At 34.3% G+C, this 18,009-nt stretch overlaps 1 protein-coding gene across 1 annotated transcript in view; it reads left to right on the forward strand.

Moving 5' to 3' along the window:
- The first annotated feature begins 3,538 nt into the window (after window positions 1-3,538).
- The window catches only part of TYR (tyrosinase), a 191,681-nt gene continuing 177,210 nt past the window's right edge, over window positions 3,539-18,009 (forward strand). Inside the window, exon 1 of the mRNA XM_031961428.1 lies at window positions 3,539-4,413. Within this exon, the coding sequence (XP_031817288.1) occupies window positions 3,595-4,413 (819 nt within the window). The 5' untranslated portion in view covers window positions 3,539-3,594. The remainder of the gene's footprint in view (window positions 4,414-18,009) is intronic.

The following is an 18,009-nucleotide window of genomic DNA, read 5'->3' on the forward strand; positions in this document are numbered from 1 at the left end:
AAATAGATTGATTTGAAACTGGTCACTTATTTAGTAAATAGTAGAGAAAAGATTATGAACTCAAATTCTCTGAATCTAGGTCCTAAGAGTCATTATTCCTTTAAGCCTGTTTTTTGAAATATTAATTGAAAATAAAAATATGTTAAGAAACAGTAACAGCAAGTCAGGTGACATTGTGAAGGCTTTCTTATGTTATTTCACTTTTGATCCAAATGTCATAGAAAGCTAGATAGGTGGGCAACTGTTGGCATGAATTCTTAATTAAAGGGAACATGAGAAATTGAGTTCTGTCCCTAATAAATGAAATGGAATTACAAAAAGCAGCATGTGGCTCTAAGTAATATAAACCCCCAAACCCTCAGGGAATAGAAACCTTGTGATAATCTTTTTGCAGTTTCAAATGGGGGAGGAAAAAAGATTAAGCCTTCTCGTGTTCTTTAGGAAAACCTTGTGACAACTTTCTGATCCCAGCCAGAGGCACCATTTCTGCTTTAATGGTCTTTTCCCCCACGATCATACTTAACAAATTATATATATATATATATATATATATATATATATTATCCAGTCTTAGCAGCTTCCAAGATCCACTGACTTTTCAGCCCCTATTTCTATCATAATGCAGCCTGCATCTCAAGGCAGCTGAAACGGATTAGAATCTGCAAGCTTCTCAAAGGTCAAAGCAAAAAGTTTAAAAAAAAAAAAAGTGCCATAGTGAGCCATCCTAGAAAAGATCCACCATCAGAGAAAAAGCAGAAGAACCCCAATCAAATGACCTTTTCAAATTCAAAGTTTTGCTAAAACTCTTTACACACATACACACACACACACACACACACACACACAAAATACATAAGTGCACAGCAAGAACTATATTTCATTTGTTAAGGTATGTTTTGTCTTTTTTGTGTTTAATAAACAAACTGTATTAAATTTTTAAAAAATGTCTCTTTAAGGATGAAAGTCAGAACTAAGTTGATATTTAAGCATGAAAGTTCTCTAATCTTGAGATCTCAAGGCTAGCAAGCATATCTGTCAGAAGGCAATTTACTGCTTTGGGTCTCAGTTAGCTCAACTATAAAAGAAGGAAGTTGGATTAGGTAATTTCTAATGTTTCTTCTACTTCTAAATTCCATCTTCACTATCTTGAGAAAATGAATCGGTTCCTCAACTTTCCTTTCGTCAGTGAAAGGGATATTTTGCTTGCAATCAGGGTTTTTCCTTCAGAATTATTTAAGCTCAGGAGCTCAGGACAGAAGACTCTAGAGTGAAGAAGTGGATCAGAGCAGAAAAAGAAGTGTGTTTCCAGGAAATTTACTTTGTTCACTGATCATTTTTGTCCTATAGTCCCACATACTCCTAAATCCTCAGTGGTTTATCACTGCCTACAGGATAATGTTTAAACTTCTTAATCTGGAAGTTAAAGCCTAACACAATCTGGTCCTAACTTTATTTTCTAGCTTTATAAAAATATATATACATTTATATACATATTTACACATTTATTTTTTTATTCAAGCTTTCTCTTTTCCAGAGATAACCTTTCCCTTCTCCCAAATATCCAAATTCTCATTACTCTTGAAGATGTACCTCAAACCCCAAATTTTGGGGAGACTAGCACATAACTGGCCATGACTTCCTTCCTACCTTGACTTCTTGCACAAGAATATTCTATAATAATTGCACCCTCCTCTGAACTGCTCTGGAATCAATTTTCTTTATCATTCATGTATTTCTTTATAAATTTTTATATTTAATATATATTTAATTATATATAATATATAATTTTCTTTATCATTTATGTATTTCTAGAGAGTAGGCCTTCTTAAGCTTTTTCTACTCACAAACCATTTTTGTCCAAAAACTTTTTTATGCAATCCCAGCATATAGGTATACAACTTAAACATCTACTGATAATAAATCATAATTTTGTGTTCCCTACATCCCTATATGAGGTTGTAACCTACAATTTAAGAAGCTTTTATATAGATTACCATTCTCCCTTCCTCCCTCCCCCACCTTTCTTTCTTCCCTCCCTTCTTCCCTCCCTCCATCTCTCTGTCTTTCTGTCTCTATCTCTCTCTGCCTGTCTCTGTCTCTGTCTCTGTGTCTCTGTGTCTCTCTTTGTCTCTCTCTGTGTGTCATTTATTTTTTTAAACATGTAATTTAATCAATATTAAAAACCTTAGTGTGGAAACTTCATGGACTATCTATAATAAGGAGTCTGAGAGTTTTCTGGGAGAACTGAAAAGGTAAGTGATTTTCCCATGTTCAAACAAATGTATGGACTAGAAGCAAAATCTGAATAAATACTTTTCTTTCACCTCTATTTCCTGTGCCAGTATACTTCTCAGACTGTCTTATATTACTTTTTTTTTTTTTTTTATTCGCTTGGGGAAGTCCAAGTAACTCATTGAAAAGATTGTTGGATTTCAAGTCAAGAAACCCAGAATTTAAGGCTTGTATTTGACATATGCTAGCAATATGAGCATGAGCAAATGACTTTATCTGTCAGTGTTCTCAATAAACTGTCTATAAGACCTATTTAACAAATTATAGGTAGCTTGTAATATTCCTTAGAGTGAGAACTTCCATCCGTGAAATCACAGAAGCTTGACTAAAGCATATCTTGTCTCCACTACTGAACTGCATGTGTCTTGAGGAGTGGTGATCATGGGTTATATATCTGCAATCCTTTAAAATGCTGGCACATAGTAGGAACACATTAAATCCTGACTAATGAGGCAATATAATATACCATCTTATATTTTAAAATAAATCTTAAACAAACTTTCCTGGTTTTAAGGAATAAGTTGATTTAGTGTTTTCTATTTTACTCCATTAAGGTTATAATCTAACCTGAATTTTGATTTGTAGATTAAATTCTGATTCAAATTCTTCCTATGATTTAGTACAGTGTCTGGCATATAGTAGGTGTCTAATACATGCAAGTTCATTGTTTAGATTGTCTCGAGGGTAAAACAGCAGTCTTCAAATCCTCTTTCTGTATATAATTATACAGCAACCTGGATTTAGAGTTTGAAGACTCTAGGTACCATACATTTCAGTCTCCTCACTTTATATAAGATAAAGCCAAGGTCTAAAAAAGTGAATGACCAATGAGAAGTGTGAGAGGTAGGAATCTGAATCTAAGTTTTTTGTTTGTTTGTTTGTTTGTTTTGTTTGGTTTTTTTGCCTCTAAATCTTTTCCATTTTTCATTTTCATTCACATATCACATGGCCATCATATCTGTGATTTTTGACTATTTCTTTCAATCAATGAAATTACATGATTTAAAAGATCAATTTTAGTTAATTCATCATTCATCACAAATTCATCATCAATCACAAATTTCAAGGATGACTTTTTAGTGAAGAGTGTCACTTTAAAAATTGACTATCCCTATCCAGCAGTCATGTGTTGGACAGAAGATGAGAATTTAAGAAAAACGACTGGAAGAGTTTGAAGTTGGAGATGGGAGGAGTTACTATTTAAGTTTCAGCCAATGCATGTGATGATTAGAGATTAACAGGGAGTTGGAAAGGAAGGCAATTATTCAGCTAAGAAGGAATTTGTGGAAGACCTGAGGAAGAATGCTTCTGGTACCTCTATATTATTTGCTGTGGATATTTCAGGGTTCTTTGGGGCAGTTTCCCAGAGCCTGTGTTTCTTCCAAGAACCTGTTAGAGAAGGAATGTTGCCCAATATGGAGTGGGGATGGCTCTCCCTGTGGCCAGCTGTCAGGTCGAGGCTCCTGCCAGGAGATTCGCCTTTCCAGGGCACCACAGGGACCCCAATTCCCTTTCTTCAGGGTGGACGACCGGGAAGAATGGCCCACTGTTTTTTACAACCGGACCTGCCAGTGTTCTGGCAACTTTATGGGATTCAACTGTGGTGACTGCAAATTTGGATTCTTGGGATCAAACTGCCAGGAGAGGAGATTGTTGCTAAGAAGAAACATCTTTGACTTGAGCACATCAGAGAAGGACAAATTTCTTGCTTATCTCAACTTGGCTAAGCATACTATCAATTTAGATTATGTCATACCTACCAGTACCTATGCTCAAATGAACAATGGTTCAACCCCCTTATTTAAGGATATAAACATTTATGACCTCTTTGTCTGGATGCACTATTATGTGTCCCGGGACACACTACTTGGGGGCTCCAGTGTCTGGAAAGACATTGATTTTGCTCATGAAGCTCCAGGTTTCCTTCCTTGGCATAGATATTTCCTCCTTCTATGGGAACAAGAGATCCAGAAGCTCACAGGGGATGTGAACTTCACTATTCCCTACTGGGACTGGAGAGATGCTGAGGAATGCACTATTTGCACAGATGAGTATATGGGAGGTCGTCATCCAACAAACCCAAGCAGACTCAGCCCTGCCTCATTCTTTTCCTCATGGAAGGTAAGGAACAATAGGGATAAGAGTCTGATTGCTTCTTATAAAAATATTATACTAATATTAACATGAATGATAAAAATAATATATTTTATAAAATTTAAAGGCATGAGATTTTCATGATTATCTTATTGGATGCTTTAAAATGTGAAATTATTAATAAAAGTTGTTCATTTTGGCCTAACCTTGTAATGCCTTTGTGTACCAGCATTTTTTCAAGGAAATCTACTAAGGCAAATCAATAAAACTTTTGCAAACTACAGTCATGGAGAAATGCCTTAGACACTGAGAAATTCAACTGCTTTCCCACGATAACCATAAGCAATGGAGATATTGATTTGATCAACATGTTCAGATTGGGTATGCTATGCATACCATAACCTGGCAGATGGCAAGACCCCAGTAGATTGCTAGATAGAAAGTAAAGCATGGACTGGCCTGACATGGGCTAGATAAAATATCTAGATGTGTTTGAAGTCATTGACTCACCACCTAAGCCCCAAAGCTCTTAATGAGTAAATTAATTCCCCTAAGGACCAGGGACATAATTTCTAGAGATAGAATTCAAAGGATGATTTTTTTTTTTTTGGTAGAAAAAAGTGGGATAATGGAAAATTGGAAAATAAGGTGGTCAGGTAGAGAGATTTATAAAATATTTTCCTAACTATAACTTGGAGCTGGTCCTAGAAGTTAAGACTTTGTACATTATACTAATTTTACAGATGAAGTAACTGAGACACATCTATGTAAAATGATTCATGTAATGGTTACATAGCAGTCTATATTGGAGCAAGGGCTTCTGACATAGAAATGAAATAGATCATTGATTTTACAGTTGAAGGAACATTGTTGTTTGATCATTCAGATGTGTTCAAATTAATGTGACTCCCTGGAATTTGATGTCTATGGGATCTTGGCAAAGATATTGGAGAGGGTTGACATTTCTTTCTCAAGTTTATTTTATAAATGAGAAAACTAAGTTAAATAGGGTTAAATGACTTGCCCAGGGTCATACAGCTATTAGCATCTGAGGCCAGATCCTTCTGACTCTAGGCTTCATAATGCATCCACTGAACATTGAGCTACCCAGATCATCTGAGGCTGTCTAATCCAAGCCTTTCATTTTGCAGATAAGAAAACTAATGTCCCACGAAACTGTGACTTACTTAAATCTAATTCTCATTATAGTCAGTGAGGTGATGCAATGAACAGGGCTTTGGACTTAGAGTCAGTAAGAATTGAGTTTCAGTCTGGTTTCAGACACTTACTAGCTGTGTGAACCTAGGCATGTCACTTAACCGCAGTCTGCTTCTGTTTTCTCAAATATAAAATGTGAATAATAATATCATCTGCCTCCCAGGATTGTGGGGAGGAACAAGTGAGACAATATTTGTAAAGTCATTAGCTTATTTCCTTTTCGTTCCCTTATTCTGATTTCAAACAAATTTTTCCCACTATGAAATGACTTCCTCAAAGGTCTTTTTGGGACTATGACAATTTCAAGCTCTCAGCCCTCTGCTTGGCAATTAAAATGTGTGGGTGACTTTTCTCTTTCAAGTGCAAATAGCAATCTAGAAAAAGAGAAGTACATTCAAGTTTTTACTTGAAAATTGTCCCAAATAATTTTGGTCACATGGCAATGGCAGCATCTTAGTAAGCAAAGCCATCACATTTATGCAAGGAAAAAAAGCAAAATTGTTCTACATATCTGGGGGGGGGGGGGGAATTATGTATTTTATGAAGGCTTCCAGGACTGCTCAAATTACCATGTAAAATATGATGCTTCTTCTTTAGTTCTCTAGTCTTCCTTTATTTCCCCAAATTCTCCATGGTCATGATGAGGTTAAAAGCATAAACAAACAAAACATTCTTATTAGCTAACCCCTTTGAGAAAGATTTTGGTATCATGGGACATACATGGGATCTGTAGGCAAAAGTCCTCATTTTCACTCCCCAGTTGACCTTTTATCAACAGACTGACTATAAACAAAGTTCTTATTCCAAACTTTCTATTCTATATTTGTGGGGAATATTGCTTTATCGGCTTCATGATACTGTGGTAGATTTTTTAAAGAGGGGAGATTAATGCTGTATAAATATAAGCTATTTTCATTTTGACACGGAAAAACTTAAAAATGATCAGAATCATCTCTAAGTATTATTTTACACATATAGAAACTTCTAATAAACATTAGAGACAATGTGATATAATGTAAAGAACAGTGGCTCAAACGTCAAAGCACATCAATATGAGAATGAATACACTGCTAGGCCCAGAGCAACAAACACCTAAATTAATCTGCCTCAGACATTTACTAGTTGTGTTATGCAGAGCAAATCACTTCATTTAATCTCTGTCTGCCTCAAGTCCCTTAATTGCAAAATTGGGAAAGATAATAACATTTGTCTAAAAATTCTATGGTGAGGAGCAAACAAGATAACACTTAAAGTGATTTGCAAAGTATGTACGGATGGCTAGCTTCTGTTTCAAACTGTTATCATCATCATCATAATTCTGATGGTGAAAAGGAAAGAGACCTAAACTGAGGTCAAGATACTATTCTGCCCCTCAAGTAATTCCTTCTTAGGAGCAGCCTTCTTTCTTGGTTCAATTTTTACTCAAAATTAACTCAGGCCAGATATCAAAATGGTCTTATACAGACTTCCAAAGAAAGACCTGAGCACATTGTACTTATAGTGGTCTCTGGACCTTATTCAAACTCAATAAATAATCAAATGTGTTTTCACTGAATAAATAAAGGTTCTCACTAACTCAATACTACATTTAAATTGTTTGGGATGGTTTAATTGATTTATTTAATTGACTCCTTAAACCCTTAGTTTTTTATACTTCATAATCATTTAACTCTAATCTTTCACTTTTTCTGTATAGGAAAAAGACAGATTTATAGAGAATACTTGTATATAAAGTATATACAATGTACTCACCTATAAACAGTGAGGCCTTATAGGAAATATAGCTATTGATCATGCCAACTCCACCCTTAATGTCATGTCTCTATTACATTCTGGAATCTTACTTAGAAATATAAATCAGATAAATTTTATCTATTTGGGTACCCTCTGTTCATGGTCTTCCCTTTCTGTTCATGCACTTATCTACAACTCTTAAGGTCATCATTCTCATGTAGAGTTCAATGAAATTGTTAAATTCGTAGGAAAGGTTGGACTATTAATCGCATGTAACCTAGGCTACAAATTCCATTAAAATCCTGGATCAAATTTCTTATAAGGCATAAATCCCATTTTTGGCCAGAGTCCATCTCCCCTTTACTTAAGTCTGTCAGACTTACAATGAAAGCAAGAGACAATACTAATATAAAATTAAGTGCCTTATAATTGATCTTCTATTTTCTCATAAAATTACTTTTTTCATAGTATAATATTATTTAGAGGTAGCTAGGAAGAACAGTAGATAGAGCACCTGGCCTGGAGTGAGGAAAATCTAAATTCAAATCTGATCTGCCTCTGGGCAAGTCACTCAATCTCTGTTTGCCTCAGTTTTCTTATCTATAAAATGGGGATAATAATATCACTTCTCTTTTGGGTTGTTATGAGGATCAAATGAGATAATAATCATTGCAAAATACTTCATACATGGCCTGGACCATATTAAACATTATGTAAATATCAGTTGTTATTATTTTATCAGATTGTTGTCACTACTTTAAAGATGAAAACATTAGGTTGCATTATGTCCAATTTAATACTGCCACAAAAACAAAGTAGAAAGGCAACCCAGAAACAAGCACCCTCTGTATCAAACATTTTATCTACAAACTCAAAATAATATCTTTGCATGAGAAAAAGAGAAATGTAATCTCTAGTGCACTTGAGTTTTGTTTCATGTCATGAATGATTTATTTTAGAGGAGATGGAAGATCTTTTATAATACAGTCAACTTCTGGTTGGTTCTGTTGCATGCCTCATGCTACAACTGGAAGACAGAAGGACCCAAAGCAGTTACTTTATATATGAGAGAATACTGTGATTCTTATGGTTGCAGCTGCATAGGTGAATAGGAACATGAGATTACTCTTACAGGATATTCTCAGAAAATATTTCCCTAGGATCCCAGGATTCTGCATTAGTGTCTGGTTGTGCCACTGCCTATTCATGTAAATCTAGCACTGAAACAGGGCATGTGATGTTAAAATGCCCCAGAGACTGATGCTAAAAAGCTTGTTGGGAAAGTAACTGAAAGTAACTTTCAGTGTCAAGAGGAGAGAAGCATCTCAATCTCCATCTTGTTTCTCTTGGTTTTTGTCTTTTCCTATTTCCTTTTTCTTTTCATGTTCTGATGTCATTTTTTTCCGATTAGTCTTCTTTTGTAGTAATGACTCTCAGGAGGCAAACCAGCTGGTGAAATTACATCAAAAATGCATAATCCTAATAAAGAGCTAAAATCTCCCAATTTAATAAACATTTATTAAGTGCCCATTATATACTAGGTCTTATGCCAAGTGCTGAGGATTAAATTTGATAGACAGTTCCTATCCTCAAGGAGCCAAGACAATAGACAAAGAGGAAGCAGAAAGTGTGGGTAGAAGGAGTTGGAATACCAGGGATCACCCAGCATAAGGATATCTTATTTCTCATAGCTTAAACCAGATAGAGTAGCGGAGGCAAACTGTATAATCTGGAATTCAGTTTCTATTCTCTATAAAGAAGGTATTGGGAAGAGTTTGGTACTCTGTCTTCCAGCATTCCAGTCAGAGGAGAGGCTGAGAGAGATGATGTTAAATAAAAGCTAGCCTAAATAGCATAGTTATGAGCCTATCTTGAGAGAGGTATCTTTTCCCCTAGATGTGAAATCAGGTGAGGGAAATATTTCATATATGTAGAAAACTCATGCTACTCTTTTGTTTTGTTTATATTGAAATGAATTACAATCCAATATCAAGTTGCCTCAGATATTAGAAATAAAAAAATAATTCACAAATCATGTTTAGATTTTTTCAACTCCACTATTCTGTCAAGGACTGTGTCTCTAAAGAATACCTAAACTCTCTTGGTAAAGATAGTCACATTTTAGGATTCTATCCTTAAATATGCTTAGTCAGCTACAGTCCTAGAATCAAAGCGTGCTAAAGTTAAAAGAAATTTTAGAGATTAATTAGTCCATAACTCTTGTTTATAGATGGGGAAATGAAGAATCAGATTGGGCAAATATGGTACAGTGAAAATAATATTGCATTTAAGGAAAAAGAACTTATATTTGAATCCTGGTTCCTCTATTTTCTATCATGGGACTATGGACAAACTACTTTCCTTCTCTGCATTTCAATTTCTCCATGTGTAAAATGCAAGAGGAAAGGAGGCAAAATTGTTTAAAAGATTTATTAATGTTTTAAACATCAAAATGAATCTGATGAAGATCACAAAACTAAATGGTAGAACTAAGACTAGAACCTATATCTCCTAAATTTAGTGGGAACACTACCACATTATGCCCCCTCCAATTGTTCTGAAGTATGGGCAAACAAATCATTAAAAATATTTTTAAAATGTACACTCAACTGGATTATTTGATTTTTATTGGTAATATTTAAGTCATATTTACACTCACACATACACACACATGCAATTTATTTTGGGATTAAAACTAGATTTATTACCAAAAGAATGAACAAGCATGTGGAACTTCTAGTTTCAAAGTACAAAGCAATTCATAATTCAGGCAGAAGGTTGAATACTTATAATTTGCTAAAAGGAAAAAAATCTTATGTAAGAGGTAGTGGGCAATCCCCTCCTAATAGGAGTAGTGTGGGAGGAAAAAGGAGCAGAAAAGAAGGGGAGTCCTTGGGAACTGCTAGACTATGAAGATATGATGGTCTGCTTATTTACTGGGGTCTCAGCTGCACAAACAGTTTATCAGTTTGTTGCAGGCTGACAGGAACTTGTCTTGTATCTGGTTCAATCTTAAGAACACATTAAAAGTCCAGCTAAAGCTGAAAATAACAAATTATATCAGCTTGGGAGGAAATTTCATCCTCTATTTGTTCAGAACCTCCTGCATACTCTGGGTCTAGTTGTTTCTGGAAAATATGGCAACCAAAGAAGTCAGCTTTAAGGTGACTTTAAGGCAACATTTCCCTCTTTGGTCAAGGGAGCTTGTGGGAACAATAGTGAACACATTAACTTTTGTTTTGGACTCCACCTAGGTGGAGCTTCTGGAAAGGAGGGTAAAGAAACATTTAACAAGTTAGGAGATAGGAAGCTAACAAAAGCTCTAATCCCCAACTGATGACCCAAGCCAATCAGTCCAGGTCTTTGAGTAGTTAGAATTTCTAAGCTTAAATCAGAGACAAAGAATTGGGACTTGGACAATTTACAATATATCAGGGTGATATGGAAGAGTTTCAACCATAAAGTCTGAGGAGAATCATCAAACAATCATAATACAAGCCATATATGACAATCCAAAATCAGGGACCTGATATATTGTAAACTGACCAACCCCCAATTCTTTTCTTTTAATAAAGGCCCATTTCTTTTCCTTTAATTAAGCTATGAATGAGTGCTAATGGAAAAATTAGAGGAGGGATGAGAGTTTGTAGTTCTGAAATCCTACTCACATGGAAAACGAGTTAAAGAGAGAACAATAAATACATACATACGTACAAACATCATACACACACACATATTTATCAAGAAAAGTATAGCATCCTCCAAATCTATTGAAAAAATAACAGGAGGAAGAAATAGAATAAGGTGGATATAGAAGGGTATATAAATTAATAGGAACAGGATAAAGAAGACAGAAAAGGTGGGGGAGACAATATAGGAATGATTCTTTGGGGGAAGTTAATAGCAAGGCAAATTGTTTTCTCAAGTTCAGATTTGTTTGAAAAAAAATTTTTGAAACTCTGTACATTGAATATCCATTTTTATTAAATATTATACTCATTTTTTTTGCTGAATGTCATATTTTTGGCCACATTCTTAGTTCTCCGTTTTATTTTCTTCTGTGAGTTTGCACCTCCTTTTCCATTTGTCCAACTCTACATTTAAGGATTTTTTTTTTCTTCAGTGAATTTTTGTAATTTTGTAATTGGCAAATTCTGCTATTTAAGACATTCTTCTTGAACCTCACCATGGAAACATATTACAGGAACAGGGAAGACCAGAACTGACTTTCAGAGGAGGATACTTTAATAAAAGAAAGCTTCTACCCCAAAGAGTAATGTGAAATGGTTCCCCATCCAGGGAGAATTTATAGAAGAATTCAAAAAAGTATTCAAAAATCAAATGAAAGATATTAAAGAAAAACTAAACTAACTAACTAAATAAATGAAAACCACTCAAGGAAATCAAGAAATTGTGAAAAAAAAAAAAAAAAAAAAGTTAAACAGCCAGAAAAAGAGATACAGAGTCTCAAAGATGAAAATCAATTCTTTGATAATTAGAATTGGGAAAGAAAGAGCCAGTTTATCTATTAGAGACCAAAAAATAACAAAACAGACTATGAAGAATGAGAAAATAGAACAACATATGAAACATTTTATTTGAAAAAAAAAAAAAAAAAAACAGATCTGGAGAATAGAGCAAGATAAAATAAGAATAATCCGATTGCCAGAAAGCTGTGACCAAAAAGAGAACTTTGACACAATAGTGAAGGAAATAATCCAAGAAAACTGCCCTGGAATGATAGAACATGAGGGAAAATTGAAATAAAAAAATCCACTAATCATTACCTCAAAGAGATCTTATGTGAAAAATATAGGAATATTATTGCCAAATTTTGAATGCCACCCCAGAAGAAAGAGAAAAAATTGAAAGAAACAAGACAAAAATAATTCAAATACACAGAAGCTACTATTAGAATTATATCAGATTTATCAGCAGCTACAATAAAACACTGCAGGTCCTATAATCATATCTATCTACAATCAAAAGAACTAGGCCTATAGGCAATAATATCATATTCAGCAAAATTACTTATAATTCTGAATAAGAAAAAACACACATTCAACAGACTTGGATATTTTCAGGATTTTCCATCAACCAAATTGAAACTTAATAGAAAATTTAACATATAAGAGCCAATATGAAAGATTAATTTTAAAAACTTAACATGGACAAACTGTTTAAACATGGGTAAATTATTTATGTTTTCTTATATATGTGTGTGTATATAATTATTATACTATATATTATATATATGGCATATATATAATATATATTATAAGACTGAGAAAGTGAAGGTAAAAATATCAATAATGTTATACAAATGAGGTGCAGAGGAAGAATCAACACAGAGGCATTAGAGGGGGGAGGAGGGCTCACAGTTCTGTAAACCTACTCATATCAGGAATGGGTTCAATAGGCAACACTTACATAGATATCATGAAGGGGACAGGGGTCCTTAAACTACGGCCTGCAGGCCAGATGCAGCAGCTGAGGATGTTTATCCCCTTCACCCAGGGCTATGAAGTTTCTTTATTTAAAGGCCCACAAAACAAAGTTTTTTGTTTTTGTTTTTGTTTTTTTTTACTATAGTCTAGCCCTCCAACAGTCTGAAAGACAGTGAACTGGCCCCCTATTTAAAGAGTTTGAGGACTCCTGGATAGCACCTTCCAAAATTATAAAGAAATAAGGAGGGAGGGATGTGAGGATGGGGAAGCAAAGGGTGAGGGAAGAAAAAAAGGGAGGGATCCTTGGTTTAGAGGAGGTTAAGTACTATCAAGGCAAATTATGGAGCAAAATTTAATTAAAGAGGCAGAAGGAATAGGAAAGTCATGTGTGTGTGTGTGTGTGAGAGAGAGAGGGGTGTGGGTGTGAGGGTGTGGGTGTATCTATATATCTGTATATGTATACATAAATATATTTTTTCTTAAATGTAGCTTGCTTGGGAGTGGGGGAGGATAAAAAGGGGGGAAATTAAAGTAACTAAAGTGTGCAGCAGAGAATCAAAGAACAATTTATAAGGAAGTAAAGAAAAATGGTCATTCATGAATATAATTTCTTCTATTAATATATATATACTTTGTTGATGTGGTAATTCATTGTTATATATTTTGAATCTTCCCTAATGTTCTGCTGGGCATAGGACAATGTTCTCTTTTGTTTTGCTGTATTTATTTTGTATTTTTTTTTCTGTTTTCCTTTTTTTTTTTTTACTCTAATTTTGCAAATAAAAAATAGAAAAAGGTGAAAAGAAAAGAAATCTTAAAAAAAAAAAAAGACATTTTTCTCATTGGCTTATTGTTTCTTGGAAAACCAAACATGAATTTCCATTTTGAGGGAATAGAACAAGAGAGTAAGATGTAATAGAAGATGCCACTGACAAGTAATGTCCAATTAAAATTGTTTCAAAGGATATTGTTTTTTCCCCGAATGTTTAATGGTCTTTGAGGTTAAGTATTTAGCTAATTGGAAATATATAAAATGAGGCTGTCTGTCTCAAATGGAGAACAATTTGAAAATAGAAATTTCTATTACTTACTTCAGAATCAGACACAGCAGGGAAACATGACAACTGTGAACAAATCTCTTTGATTTTTGATTGGATGACAGAAAGCATTGATTTTATTCATTAGCAATGATCTTTAAAAAAACAAACTAATATATTCATTGGAATATTTGTGTATGGGTGTGTGTGAACAAAGAGCATTGAGTAGAGAATCTCTCTCTCTCTCTCTCTCTCTTACACACACACACACACACACACACACACGTGGTAATTAATATAATGGAAGAGAACTGTGCCTTAAGAAATGATGAATAATAAAGCTGCTAAAAAACATGGCATGCAAAGTGAAGGAAAAAGGGCCTGAAAAATAATAGACCAATGACTAAAAAGTGAAGAGAAAACAAATCTGAATGTTATTTGATTAGATAAAATTCAGTCCTGCTGAGAAAATATGCCTCCTTTTTTGATTTGCAGAGGTGGAGTCTACAGATGTGGAATTACTTATTTTGTTAGGAATTGTTGTTATGTTGATTATTTTTGTTTAATTCCTTTTTTTTCTCTTTATTTTTAAATCTTTTACAGGGGAGGGAAAGGAATCAAAAACTAGGAAGTGACTTTAAAAACCCCATAGTACCTCTCACTTCCCTCTTCTTTTAGTGACTCCCTCTTTCTCACTCCTTAATTTTATTTTTTTAGATATTATCTAAGCAGTCACTTTTACCCTTACATGAGAATGCAGCCAAAAAAATCACCAATAGAGCTGAGTCATGCTGTTTTAAAAGCTGTGGATAGTTCCAGCTATAGATTAACTGAAAACTAACTAGGCATGTAACCAGTCAGCCCAAACTGACTCAGTGCCAAAACTTTTCTTTTTTCTTTTTATTTATTATAATAGCCTTTTATTTAGAGGTTTTATATATATGGGTAACTTTACAGCATTGAAAATTGCCAAATCTCTTGTTCCAATTTTTCTCCTCCTTCCCCTTACCCCCTCCCCCAGATGGCAGGATGACCAGTAGATGTTAAATATATTAAAGTATAAATTAGATACACAATAAGTATACATGACCAAACCGTTATTTTGCTGTACAAAAAGAATCGGACTCTGAAATATCGTACAATTAGCCTGTGAAGGAAATCAAAAATGCAGGTGGACAAAAATAGGGATTGGGAATTCAATGTAATGGTTCTTAGTCATCTCCCAGAGTTCTTTTGCTGAGCATAGCTGGTTCAGTTCATTACTGCTCCATTGGAACTGATTTGGTTCATCTCATTGCTGAGGATGGCCAGGTCCATCAAAATTGGTCGTCATATAGTATTGTTGTTGAAGTATATAATGATCTCCTGGCCCTGCTCGTTTCACTCAGCATCAGTTCATATAGGTCTCTCCAGGACTTTCTGAAATCATCCTGCTGGTCATTTCTTACCAAACAATAATATTCCATAATATTCATATACCACAATTTATTTAGCCATTCTCCAATTGATGGGTATCCACTCAGTTTCCAGTTTCTGGCCACTACAAAGAGGGCTGCCATAAACATTTGTGCACATACAGATCTCTTTCCCTTCTTTATGATCTCTTTGGGATATAAGCCCAGTAGTAACACTGCTGGATCAAAGAATATGCACAGTTTGGTAACTTTTTGAGCATAGTTCCAAATTAGAGCCAAAACTTTTCAATAAGAACATTTCTAGGAAGGAATTTTGAAAAACACTACATATTAGGACTTGCATTATTGTTTTGTTGATTATTTAGATTTAAGAAAGTGATGGAAAAGGTATTCATTTTGCATTCCATTTAATTTAAATGTACATCGCATATAGATATAGATAGATATCTGTAGAGACAGACATCAATGGATAGGTGATAGATTGATAGGTAGATGTAAATTTATTTTCCAGAGCTTATTGTTAAATATTTATCAGAACAGCAGTACCAACACAAAATGCCTTTGTATTCTCTCCCTAAAGTAGTTCTTTAGCATTGACCAGGCACATGACACTATTGTGGAGGTTTGAACAAGCACTTCACCAAAACTTAAGATTGTGATGGGTCTTTAAAAGCAGGTTGAGTAAAGCATCAACCCTGGAATCAGAAGACCTGAGTTTAAATTGAGTTTTAGATACTTACTGTGTAATCCTAGATAAATAACTTAATCCCAATTGCCTTCCCCCATCAAGGAAGGAAGGAAGGAAGGAAGGAAGAAAGGTAGAAAAGAAGGAAGGAAGAAAGGAAGAGAGGGAGGAAGGGAGGGAGGAATGAAGGAAGGAAGGAAGGAGGGAAGAAGGGAAGGAGGGAAGGAAATCAAGCTAAAGAATCTACAATTAATTCTCTCTGTTACCTTGTGAAGTTATAGACTTTTTTTTTTTTTTTTTTTTTTTTTTTTTTTTGAGGAAAGGCCAAGAATGGAAAAGAGGATTCTGGACATGAAATTTCACCAGTCCTTCTACTGATGACCTATTATACTATTAGTTACCTAGAAGTCATTGTAGATTAAATATCTTGTGGATAATCATCATACAACTACTATGTGTTAGAAACAAGACTTAAATTCAAATTATCTTGAATCCAGGAAAGATCTTTTACCCATCATCCATCTCCTCAACCTTCCAGAGTCCATATTTGATAGAGGAAAGTAGATATAGAGATGTAAAGCAAATTCTCAAACTGCTGACTCTGAGAATTCTTGGAAAAGCTCATAAGGATCTCAGAGGAATAATAGAATTCATGTTGTCCAGTTTCTACCTGCATTCTCCTCTAGAATGACCCTTCTGAAAGGCTACCACTAAGTGAGAGAACTACGATTTAAATTGAGATATTCTGAGATCCCAAGTCCAGTATCCTTAATCTCATCCCATACAATGATCACAGATTTTAGTCAGTGTTAATTACAAAAAAAAAAGAAAAAAAAAAAAGGTCAAGCTTCTAATATAGAAAGAAATATAGGTAATGAAGGAAAGCCAGAAATGGATAAACAATAGTGAAGAAAATTTTAGAGAACATCATTTTAAAATGCAAAGAAAGCACAAAAGTAGCAAGTCTTTTCCCCTCTACTACTAAGTGTTAAGGAGCACTGCTCTAATTTTGCATTACGAGGTTACTGGGGACAAATGTGAACCTCACAGCATTCCACAGAACTGTCTTTATAAAGAAAAAAAAGAAAAGAAAGAAAGAAAATCTATTATTTCTCTGAGCAGTTGCCATGACAACAGTAGTTCCCATGAATACCTGCTGAAATAAGACTTTCCCTTCCCTTCCCTCTGTTTCCTTCCGTGTGACACTTTTTTTTTTTTTCTGGATGACTATATGCCTTGTATGCCTTGGTCATATTTATCTCACATCTATCATCTCAGGAACAATTTTCCCTCCTTATTTGGATCTATTATATCAGCAATCTCTCTCTCTCTCTCTCTCTCTCTCTCTCTCTCTCTCTCTCTCTCTCTCCATTCACTCCTTCTCTCTAGTCACTTTATTTTTAAATGAATTTTTCTGTGTTTAATTGGGCCGAGATTTTCACATACATATTTGTACTATGTGAGGCTGTCAGTCAAATATATATACATTACATATGTACACATAAACATATATAGACATATGAAAATATAATATAATACATTAAAATTTAAATGTTATAGTTTTAAAATCATAACTATATAACTTCAAATGATTATGCATGTGTTAATCAAGGTTCTCCGTATTTTAAAAAAATGTTATCAAAAATCCACTTGATTTTATTTATTTTACTCCAGAACTAAAGAAATTGTGATTAATTTTAGTCCATTATTCAGACTGGACCATGTCCTCTGGAGTTCCAATTAAGATAAGTTGTCTTAAGAGGGGCTAAAAATTCACCTTCTACCCAAATGCTTTATTTTCAAACTTTAAATATCACTTTAAAATTAAAGATAAAGTGTGCTCTTTAAGATAATCAATACACATTATTTCAAAGAATCATTAATTTAGAGCTAGAAGGGATCTTAAAGTCAATCTACATGTTTTTATTGTTTTTAGGCAGTTGGAGTAAAGTGATTTGCCCAGGATTACACATCTAGTAAGTGTTAAGTGTCTATGGCCAGATTTGAGCTCAGGTGCTTCTGATTCAGTGCTCTAGACACTGACTGACACAAAGATAACCAAGGATTTTAAGTGATTTTTCTAAGAT

Source organism: Sarcophilus harrisii, chromosome 3, assembly GCF_902635505.1.
Source record: "Sarcophilus harrisii chromosome 3, mSarHar1.11, whole genome shotgun sequence".
Taxonomy (NCBI): domain Eukaryota; kingdom Metazoa; phylum Chordata; class Mammalia; order Dasyuromorphia; family Dasyuridae; genus Sarcophilus; species Sarcophilus harrisii.